This window comes from Micropterus dolomieu, linkage group LG02, assembly GCF_021292245.1.
Source record: "Micropterus dolomieu isolate WLL.071019.BEF.003 ecotype Adirondacks linkage group LG02, ASM2129224v1, whole genome shotgun sequence".
Taxonomy (NCBI): domain Eukaryota; kingdom Metazoa; phylum Chordata; class Actinopteri; order Centrarchiformes; family Centrarchidae; genus Micropterus; species Micropterus dolomieu.
This window is the reverse complement of record NC_060151.1, coordinates 23,783,466-23,795,497: the sequence shown is the minus strand read 5'-3', so window position 1 is coordinate 23,795,497 and position 12,032 is coordinate 23,783,466. Positions and strand designations below refer to the sequence as shown.

Genomic DNA, 12,032 nt, shown 5'->3' with positions numbered 1-12,032 from the left:
AATCACTAATTATCCATGACAGGACTTGATGAGGAAGAAAATACAACACCTACCAAGGCAATTAGCAGTAGAGACTGCAAAAAGGAGGGATACAAATAAGCCACGGCTTTCTATGGCTGGTACTTTAGTCTTCACTCAATTGTCAATTTCAAATCTAGATCTACTCTTGACCCTGTAATCCACACAGAAAAATGTTATATTAGATGTAATAAATGTTATTCTAAACTATCAATGTAATTTTGTCTTTAGCTGACATTAATATTTGGAGGTGGCAATTGATTAAATCAATAATGTTGTTTTTTCTGCCTTCAAAGCCCGCTGATCATCTTTGACTCTGCATGATGTATTTTAATTAATTTCCCTGCTCACATTTCAGTGACATGGGAGAAGCATATCCATTCCCCTGAGTCCAGCCTCAAGTCACCTTCACACTGTCGATATTTGTATTATTTCTTCTGCTGAGAGATATTGAGTTGAGAAATAGACTTTTAGCTCTGCAGTTATTCCTTTGTCTTCAGAGAGATGTCATCACACAGAAAGGCTTTCAGTACAGCCAAGAAAGATTCGAGACAGTTCTTAGATTGAATAGTGCTCTGCGCTGAAGTCATCTCTTGTTAGTTGGCCCCTTCGCCTCCCACTCAGCTACTTGGTCAATCCGCCCACTTGCACATCTGATACAGAGGTATTATGGCAAAATTGAGAAAATGTGCACATCTATGTGTGTGTCTCATACAGAAAGCAGGGTCATGGAAGTTTTGTGTGTGTGTGTTGACACAGACAGAGATAGTGTCATCACACTGAATTTATTAAGTTGTAAAGGACATGGACAGTCTGACCCATTCACACTCCTTCACACATTTCACCAGGTTCTGAAAGAGCTATCCAGTGGCTGTTGATGATTTTATACTCTGTGCTAATTCTGAGGCATGGTGCACACTATCGATTTGGACCAGTAAGGTAGGAACAAAGCATAAAGCATACACAAAACAAGGGTCATCATAAATGAACATTACTGTTGAAGCATGAAAAAAAACAACCACTGTCTAACTGTTGGGCTCAATTTTTATACGCAATAACACATACCAGCATAGTTCATGCAGGAAAGGTATGTGAGTGTATGTTCAATGGTAGCAACACAAGTCCCGTCATGTCACGCTTTGATGCCTAATCTTGCATATTTTTATTTTTAATGCAATAAAACATACAGACGTTCCAAAGCCATTGTGTGGATATAGTATTATTTCCTTGGAAAGATGACAAACATAAGCTCTACAGTTGTTAACATTACTTTTGAATGAAATACTTTAACATTTGTTTGCTTTAAAGAAAGAGCTTGACTGATAAATGCATCAATCTCAACAGTGAAACATTCTAAGCAGCGTTGTGGTTAAACAGGTGGCTCTTCAGTTCTAATGTATCATCCCCAACTGCCCTGCCCGTCTAGTTCTGGTTAACTGTCACAACTTGCATTCTTATAATTGGATCTCACGACTGTTGGCCACGTGTTGACAGCAGTGTTTTTCTGTGCCAGTCACAATCCTAAACTGGGTTACAAAAATGCCAAAGGCCAAAATCCTAAAAGCTAGGCTTAGCTGGTAGAGTTGCAGATTCAAACCTGAGAGGAATCTATTTGCAGGCATCACAATTTTGATTTCACAATGTGTATCTCTGGAGAAAAAGTTTAAATCACATTGACTACCGTATTGTAGTAATACAGTATGCCAAAAGAACTAGCACAGGCAAGGATGTACACGTTTTTTTTGTCTGTCCAAAAAATTACACTTAAACTTCAAGCTCAGAATTGGCATATGCAATCTAACAAAAAGGCACTCATAGGAAGTTTTCATATTAAGTTTTGCCGGGACAACTGTATTATGGAAATTATTACTCCAAGCTATACTTACGAGTGCCGTCAAAGTGGTTTGCAATGGTGTCCAAGAAGGTGTTTTGTGGAGCAAGGAGGCCCTTCATCACAGGCATCTTTTACTAGAGATAAGGCTGCAGACTCTCATAAAACAGTTTTCAGTAGTTCGTCACTATTTCCCAAAGAGGACCTGAACGAGAACCACGGTGCCTCTCCGCGTGCTCGCTTGTAACTCTTCCACAGTGTTCTAATGGTATTTTCTTTTCTATGCTGTTGAAAGGAAACAACTAACTTGCACCATACATTTCTTCTTCGGAAGAGAGCCTGGAGGTGTTCATTTCGCTCTCAGTATTGAGTCAATAGCTGTCAGGCTTAGTTGTGCATCCTTCTGCTCTCAGCACTGCTCCAGTATCACAGCAAAGCCTCCGCTTCTCTTCACTCAGTCTAACTCCGCTCACCATGGTTCCTGCCATCTCTGAGTGCCCTGCCTTTCTCTCTCCCTCCCTCTATCTCTGATACAAAAGCCTGAACCTTCCCCCTTTCCACACACTGTGGATTTATTTGTATCTCCTTCACCTTCTCTCTCTTTCTCATATAAAACCTACATCATCTTACTTGCCACTCCCAGAGAAGTGATCAGAAATCCCTTTCTTCTCTGTCTGCTCTCTCCTCTCTTTTTCTCTCTCTCTACCTCTCCATCTGAAACTCTTTATTGGGAGGTACAAGATCCTATTCTGTTGCTCAGGCTGCTCGCTTGAAATTGTTGATCATATAGAATTAATATGCACAATTAATATGCATAATATAACACACACACACACACACACACACACACACACACACACACACACACACACACACACACACACACCCACCATGTGTTGGTTGCTGGGGATATTCTACAACATAGGGGACAAGACTGCTTTTGTATCTGTATAAAGATTTGACTCTACTTCTGCTCTTCTATGGACATAGTGTTCAGCGGTCTGGTTGAATAAAGAGCTGCACTAGACGATGATTCGCTGTCTGGCTCAATTATACATCTACTGTTAAACTTGATGTTGTTCAGCTGCTTGAAGAAGAATCTATCAATATCACAATATGTATATCACATTTACTTGGTTACCTATACTGTACATAAACAAACACCCACATTCATAGTTGCTGTAACACAGTATAAGCATGCACATAAGCTAACCCACTCACGGTATTTCTAAATGATAACACACACCGCTTCTTTGTAGAGCAAACGTGTGGTCAGCACAGCTAATTAAAATCAATGTTAGTTTTCATATCAAAGGTATTTTAGTTTTGTCTGTTTGAAAAGGTTACATATTGATCCACAAAAGAGTCATCTTGTCAGATTTAAAGCACCTTTAACGCCAAGATAAGCAGCAATCTAATGGCAATGGTAAAATTACAGATTCAGCTTGAGGCAAGGTGTATGCTGTAACATGTTGCTGAGCAGCAGTCCTTCTTGAATCTGTCCCACATTTTGTGCTTATTGGTTACTCTGCAACAGAAGTGAGTACCCTGTCAGACAGCTGTCTAAAATAATCTGGTCCCCCTTAATTTGTATTTACTGCAATTACAATCAGCATTGTGTGAGGTAAAATGGTTTCTGTTTTTATTAGGTGAAGCTCCAGGAAAGGCAAATCAATAAAATGTCCCCAAAGGTAACAAACAAACGTGTAAATTTGTGTATAATGTAGCCTATCTGTGTTAGCATAGATTAATGTTAGGTAAAGAGTCCCAGTGAAGTAATTAGGCAAACTATAAGATCATCTCCCTCTGCAAATTGAGCAACTCTCTTCTAGAACATTTCAACATCTGCATAAATACACAGCTTCTCAATAATTTTCTATGACACTCCTACAAGAATCTGTAGATATTGGAATGCTGATGAAAAAAAGTAAAATTATTGTGTCCATTTATCTTACATTGTGTACAGAAAACACAAGTATCATTCGTCTCATAAAGCATCCTCTAAGCAAAAGCACACTACGTACAAGCAGAGGCCAGTGTTACATAAAGAGACTCAAGGAGGGGTATGGCTTTGTCTCTCAGTATATATGCAAATGGTTCTCTGAATCTGATTACATCCAACATTTTCAAATTTAAAAAGCAGATTTGAATTTTTTACTTCTGAGAGGAACTTTAAATTGTGTTTATTTCTTTTTTTAAATGGATGAAAAAATCCAACCGCATTCCTTCAGCCCTCCCCCAAAACACATTTTCATGCACAGTGAATACACAGGCAAAGTTCAAGAAGGCGGGCAGATAGACATGCAGATAGGCAAGCATTCATTGGTCTAAATTAAATGATTGCTGCACTTATTACAGTCCTGCGACAGCCACAGATACGTTTTTTTTTCATTTTGTGTCAGAGCATTTTATTTACAGATTGCTGTAAAGAGAATTTCAACAACATAAAATGCTTCTTAACTAAATTGCCTACCACAGCTTTAAAACGTGCAAGGTTTTGAACCTCCAAGGTAATCCATGTGGGGCTATAAAAAAATATTATAAAATATGGTTACCAAGTATAAATACATACACACAATTATGCTAATATATTTGAGCTACAGAATACCACACATACGGTAGATCAGGACAAACAGAAGTGACTAGAACAACTGTATATATATTTTTTTGTCCTATTGGATCTGCACTTATCACTTATCTGTCATATCAGCACCATCTTGTGGTCCTCTTTATTCCCAAACTGTGATGGTCTTATATAATGAATGAACTGAGAAGCTAGGCTGTTCAGTGTATTCAGTATAACTAACTGTACAAAATTATTGGGATGGGGTGTTGCCATACAGTTTCCAGTACAATGCTGTTTCTCAATTTTGTGAAGTGAACAAATGGCATGCTTTTTAGATGGATAATATTTAATTCCTACTAATTACAGAGATCCACAGTTTCTACTCTGTTTACTTTTTCTTAACTGACATTAAGCTTCTACTAGCTACTAATTGATGAAGTGAATTGAAGTAGAAAATAAAGCCTCGAAACAGAGACTTGATAGTTGTCCTGTATAAGGTCAAAGGCACCATTATGATCCAAGGTGCACACAAAAGGCATTATTTTGGATGTACATTTTTGTTCAGTAATTCTTGACTTCCGGATTGGCTACATACTTCTTGGAGTAGTTTCAATCACAGCCTTTTTGTTAGATGGAAAGATTGTGAGGAAAAATGCTATGAAATAAGAATGCTTTCTTATCAATTAAGTAATGGAACAGAAGAAAAATCAAATCAACATTTGGTGTCTTTAAAAACAGCATAAATTCTTGTACAGTAGGTACTCTTGCACAAAGCTTTAGAAGGAACTCTACAGGTAGGTTGGCCCAAACATCTTGGGGAACTACCCACAGTCCTTCTGTGGATTTAGACAGCCTCAGTTGCTTCTCTCTTTTCATGTAAACCCAGACAGACTCGATGATGTTGACAACAGGCCTCTGTGGGGACCATCCCATCAGTTCTTTTTGCTGAAGATGGTTCTTAATTACTTTAACTGTGTGTTTGGGGTTGTTGTCATGCTGCAGAATAATTTGGGGCCAATTGGGTGACTCCATGATAGTATTGCATGATAAATAGGTATCTGCATGTACTTCTCAGCATAACTCCCCAAACTTGCAAGCAACCTCCACCATGCTTCACTGTTGCCTGCAGACACTCATTCTTGTAACACTCTCCAGCCCTTCGGCAAACAATCTGCCTTCTGCCACAGCCAAATATTTCAGATTTTGAATTATCACCTGCTGCCATTTTTCTGCACCCAAGTTCCTGTGTTTCTGTGCATAGTTGAGTTGATTGGCCTTGTTTCCATATCTGAGGTATGGCTTTTTGGCCGCAAGTCTTCCATGACAGCCACTTCTGACCAGACTTCTGTGGACAGTAGATGGGTGAACCAAGGTCCCACTGTTTTCTGCCAATTATAAGCTGGTAGCACTGTTGGACATTTTCCGATTGCAAAGGGAAGTAAGCATGATGTGTCTTTCATCTGCTGCAACAAGTTTCTTCAAAAAATCGTGGAAAAATACATCTAGAAACCCCTGTCTGCCTTGAAGTGACCTTGTTTATGCTGTATAACTACCTTGTTTCTTGTTGCTGTGTCTTGCCATGGTGTATGACTTTTAAACTGTCTTAGCAACCTCACCTTGTTAGCCGAGTTGGTCTGTGCCTGATCCAGTTGTATTGCTCCTACACAGGTTTTTCTGTTTAAGTTAATGAGTGTGTTTCAACCTAAATATTGAATTGGTGATCAACAGCACCTGTTTGGTATAATTGTTTTATCATACACCTGACGATTTGCCTACGAAATCCCCGACTTTGTGCAAGTGAACCTAGAAGAATTTATGCTGTTTTGAAGGAAAAGGGTGGTCACACCAAATATTGATTTGATTTATATTTTTCTTCTGTTCACTGACTTTGTTTTTTCCACACTTTTGAACAGTTCTGAATACAGGATATAATTATAGTTATTAACATGATTTGGGTTTTCTAGGGACTGCATTATAAGCTTGAGCCGTGATACAATCATCAATGCACTTGATTTTTGTCAAATGTTGTGATGTCAGGTAGCTGATGTATTTTGAGCACTTTCTTAATAATAGATTTAAGAAATATATAACCTAGAAAACCCACCAAGAATACTTAATGACATGTTGTCAGCTTTACATATTTTATTACACTACAAGATTTTGTCCATATGTACACAATTACACATTGTTCTAGAGTTATCTCATGCGGTCACAGTTCAAAGAAAATCACAAAAATGTTTCTACATAAGCAGTAAAATATACATTTGTTGAAATAACACTCACCAAATAAGTGAGATTTTTTTTTGTACCTACAGTCTCAGTATACTTATACCAAGAGGTATTTAGCTTAAATCAGGCAGGGGCGTTGTGATGGTAGTTCTTGACTGAGCCATCCAGTCCATGTACTGCTCCCCAGACCTTTCTTCAGTCCTCTTCCCCATAGTCAGGATGCCTGCTGCTTGGTTCCTGGAGCCTTGGAGGAGCTGGTGGAGTCGGCTCTGCAAGCGTTCCTCATCTTCTTTCCGTTTACCCAGAGTGAGGATGCCAGCGGCAGCATCTCCTGTAAGCGTTCTCCCTGAGGTGTTGCTGCCAGAGCGACACAGCAACACATAGAGGCGACAGGAGCGAGACGGTTCTCTGCAGCACTCAGACACACTGTGAGCATCACAGGCCAGTTGAGACAGCAGCAACATCAAAACCAGCACCAGGATTTTCTGCTGGGCAAAAAAGGTTACTTTACACTAAAATGAACTGATACAAAAATACGATCTGTAAAATGTTACAAAACTCCACTTAACAAAATCTAAATATTGTTAAGCATGTATGTTTTATGTGCATACACCATGCTTAACATTTTGCTGATTAGATCTTGAAAGTGTATGTTTAATGCTGATTGACTCAAAGGACTTAATCATGGATGGTTAGACAAACACCTGACATTTATTCTAAATATTCATAATAAAACCATAACCTCTAGTCATGGATACATTGAGTATTACCATAATCGACAGTTGGGATAATGGTTCTGTGCATATTTATTTATCCATGCATTATTGACATGAATCACTGAATCTGCAATAAACTAATAGAAATTTATTCCACATACATGCTAAAACCTTAATCTATAGTCAAAGTGATATTACATAAACAACGTTACATTTATTCATTTTAGCTGACGCTTTTTATCCTAAGCGACTTACAATTGCTATACATGTCAGAGGTCACACGCCACTGGAGCAACTAGGGGTTAAGTGTCTTGCTCAGGGACACACTGGTGGATGTCTCACAGTGGGGAATTGAACCCAGGTCTCTCACACCAAAGGCAGGCGTCTTATCCACTGCTCCACATCACACCAGTCTAACAGAATCTATTTTATTTTTTAAAAGTTCTTATAACTGAAAATGTGCAACCCCAGTCATGTATAAGTAATTAACCTAAATTATTATTTGTGTTTATTCATAGAAACAGATACATAGGAACAGAGAGGGACATACAGCCTAAGCTAATTTGCAGGTAAAATTACTATGTAAAGACGTTGATTACTCATGACTATATGCATGATTACCACTGAGAGAGTTTCAACTACTTCAGATGTCCCAGTAATGATCCATATTAATCCCCTGAACAGAGAAAACTGTCTGTCCAAAAGAAATTTGTAAGAAAGGGTGTCCTACAGTTCCCCGTGAATGCAACCCAAGTACCATTGCTTCTCCATGTGAACTTGCGGTGACATGGTGAAACAGTGTCACTTGTAAAAAGCTCAATTGGAAATGTTCAGAACAAATGAAAAAACTAACATAAACTTGATCATTTTATCAAAACTAACAACAAATTTATCAAAACACTTTCAGTCAGCTGCCTCTGAAAATACATCTTCAGAAAGATTTATAAACATAGAAAGACCTGGCTGCAAACTCATAAATGAGTAACATCCCTTATGCAAGTTTTAAAACCATGAATTTGCAATGTTCAATGAAATACTCATCCATCCATCCATCCATCCATCCATCCATCGTCAACTGCTTCTCCTGCGTACAGGGTTGCAGGGGGCTGGAGCCAATCCCAGCTGACTTCAATGAAATACTAATAAATAAAAAATCTAACTCAAGCTGTCTTACCCTATTAGACGTGTCCATCCCAGCAGCTTTCTGGAAATTAGTCGAGAGCCACGTCATCTTCTGGCTTGTCTGAAGGGGAGTAATCTGATCTTCTTTCTCCCCATGGGAGAAACGAGTGTCTTTTATATTGTTCAGAGAGGTCCACACGGATGGACGTCATTCAGGCCAACCACAAACATGACACAAAAACTAAATTCTCTTGTTTGAAGTGATGTCAAGCTCGCTGACATTAATTAGTCTCCTGTTGCAGATCATCTCCAAGACACTTCTCTGGACCTCTGATGAACTACAGGTATTTCTTTGTGGCTGCATGCCAAAGTTTTATGAAGACATACCATTATAATGAGTAGTGAGTTCTAAAATATAAATATAGAAAAAGCCCAGATGCCCTTTCTCAGTTCTAATGACAAGCTCATTCAAAAGTCATGCTAATGAGCTTCTATGGGCTTTATTCTCTGGTACAAAAGCTGCCATACTAACACATCAAAAACAGTTTTGTGTATTATCTTGTTCCTAACACAGTGTTCACTTGTGGGCTGAAAAGGTCCCCAAGACTTCAATTATGTTTGTTTTTTTTCAATTCAACAACTTTATTAAACCCACTAGGGGCAATTCTTTAAGAGCAGCATGTTTGCAAAAGTACATAACGCAAAACATTCAACTAGGCAGTATAAGCATTCACGCTGCCCTCGTATTACTCTTTTGGGAAGCCAGTGTGACGGCCCCTCTGCACAGTTCATACTGCTGTTGGTGTTCTTTCTGTCTTCAGATTGGTGCTCAGACAGTAGAGTAATTGACACCTACTGCTCACCGGACCTAGAGGCCATGTCTGTCCAGTGCCGACTCTTCTACCTGCCACGGGAGCTAACAGTAGTCACTATGACTGCTGTCTACATCCATCCCAAAGCTAACGTTAGCACGGCACTCGGCCAGCTTCAGCCCATGGTAACTAAACTACAGAGGGCTTATCCGGATGGCGCTCACATCATCGCGGGGGACTTTAATAAAGCACTCCTTAAGACTGTTCTCCCCAAATTCCATCAGCACGTTAAGTGTGCCACTAGGGGAGAGCACACATTAGATCATGTTTACTCCAACATAAAACATGCCTATAGAGAATCCCCCCTCCCTCATCTCGGACAATCAGATCACCTCACCCTGTTCCTCTTCCCAGCCTACACCCCCCTCAGGAGGCAATTAAACCAGCCACACAGACCATCACAGCCTGGCCTGAAAACGCTCTCACCCAGCTGCAAGACTGCTTTGCCTGAAAAGAGTGGAGTACTTTCGAAGATCAGGACTTGGACACGCACACTGAGTCTGTCCTCTTCTACATCAAGTGCTGTATCGAAAACGTCACAGCGGAGAGACGCATTCGGATCTTCCCAAACAGGAAGCCCTGGATGACAAGTGAAGTCCAGACACTGATCAGAGCTCGTAACTCTGCCTTTAGGACGGGAGACAGAGTTCTTTACTGCACCGCCAGAGCTGACCTGAGGAGGGGCATTAAACAGGCCAAGGACTCCTATAAGAGGAAAGTAGAGGGACATCTGATCGACAACAACCCGCGACAGATGTGGAAGGGTATTCAGGCCCTAACCAACTACAAAGGCCGCTCCCCTCTCACATCTTCCAGCAGCAGCACCCTGGCAGAGGAGCTAAACAGCTTCTTTGCCCGATTTGAGATCACCACCACACACCTGCAGTCACTGTCTCCCCCTGGCTCTAGCACTGCACCTCTTTCTATTCAGGAGCATGAGGTGAGGAAGAACCTGAGAGCAGTGAACCCCAGGAAAGCTGCTGGTCCCGACGGCATCCCGTGGGTGGTGGTTAAAGCATGTGCAGACCAGCTGACGGGGATCCTCACTAAACTCTTCAATCTCTCCCTGATACATGCTACCGTCCCCACATGTCTGAAGGCCTCTACCATCATCCCCATTCCCAAAAAAACTGCCATAGACAGCCTGAACGATTACAGACCCATCGCTCTGACGTCTGTAATTATGAAGTGCCTGGAGCGATCAGTCTCCCAGCACATCAGAGACAGTCTCCCTCCCTCATTCGACCCCCACCAGTTTGCCTACAGGGCAAACCGGTCCACGGAGGATGCCATCGGCCTCACACTCCACACAGCGCTTAGCCATCTGGAAAACAAGAAGAGCTATGTGAGGATGCTCTTCGTGAACTACAGCTCAGCGTTTAATACAATCATTTCCGACATTCTTTACAGTAAACTGACACAGCTACAGATCCCTCTCCCCACCTGTATCTGGATTAAAAACTTTCTGTCGAGCCGCCCACAATCTGTGAGACTAGGCCCCCACCACTCCTCCACACTCATACTCAGTACTGGTTCCCCCCAAGGCTGCGTTCTGAGTCCTCTGCTGTACGTCCTGTACACCTATGACTGTTCTCCAACCCACCCAACAAACCACATTATAAAATATGCGGATGACACCACAGTAGTTGGATGTATCCACGAAGGGGACGAGACAGCGTACAGGGCAGAAGGATCTGTCGCGCTGGTGCTCGAAAAGAACTAATTTTGGATTTCAGGAAGCACAGACAGGACTACACCCCTCTCCTCATAAATGGAGATGGGGTGGAAATGGTCACCACCTTCAGGTTTCTGGGCACTTACATCTCTGCTGACTACTCCTGGACCCATAACATCAGGGCCCTGGTCAAGAAGGTTCAGCAGCGGCTACACTTTCTGCGTGTCCTCAGGAAGAACAATCTGGAAACGAAGCTGCTGCTGGCTTTCTATCACTCCTCTGTGGTGAGCGTACTAACGCACTGTGTAAGTGTGTGGTACACAGGCTCCACAGCTGAGGACAGGAAGGCGGTACAGAGGGTTATAAACACTGCCCAAAAGATCATTGGCTGCCCTCTGCCCAGCCTGGAACACATCTCCATATCCTGTTGCCTCAGGAGAACTAAGGCCATCACAAGAGACCACTCACACCCTGCCTACCCCCTGTTTGATCGTGCCCATGGACACTCACACACATAAGCCTCCAATTCACCCAATAACGCCCGAAACAGCAGACAATCAGCCCACTTCCCCCCTATTTTGCACTCTTGTAGTAACTATAGACACTTTAAGACTTTGCCTTTTTATTAGATTTTGTGTGTGTATATAGAAATATACAATACAAGTAAACATATATACATATTTTATATTTATATATCCTGGTTGTATATATTATTGTGTCTCTATTTTTATGAGAACATAGTTTGTTTTAACCTGTTTTTGTCTTTTTTGTTCTTTCTTTCTTTTATTATTTTTATCGTGCAAAGGTGGCTCCGTGGGAGCACCCTAAATTTCGTTGTACCTTCACAGTGCAATGACAATAAAGACTATTCTATTCTATTCTCTTCTTCAGGGCTGCAGACCTGATTGGCAGAGTAATGGGCCCGGTGTGCCCCATGCCACATACTGTATAAGCCAGAGCAGTCAGTCTTGGTTGGACTTCCTTATCTCACGGCTTCTTTTGC

The 12,032-nt window shown here is 41.1% G+C and overlaps 2 protein-coding genes across 2 annotated transcripts in view; both read right to left on the bottom strand.

The window, feature by feature from the left end:
• LOC123967290 (zinc finger protein 385C-like) overlaps window positions 1–12,032 on the bottom strand; it is a 611,432-nt gene that overhangs the window by 203,667 nt on the left and 395,733 nt on the right. The gene's annotated exons all lie outside the window — the stretch shown is intronic.
• On the bottom strand, window positions 6,758–8,612 carry hcrt (hypocretin (orexin) neuropeptide precursor). The gene is made up of 2 exons (XM_046034546.1): window positions 8,535–8,612; window positions 6,758–7,129 (listed from the first exon to the last, which is right to left on the bottom strand). Exons 1-2 carry the CDS (start codon window positions 8,589–8,591, stop codon window positions 6,758–6,760), a joined length of 429 nt encoding a protein of 142 aa, XP_045890502.1. The 5' UTR covers window positions 8,592–8,612.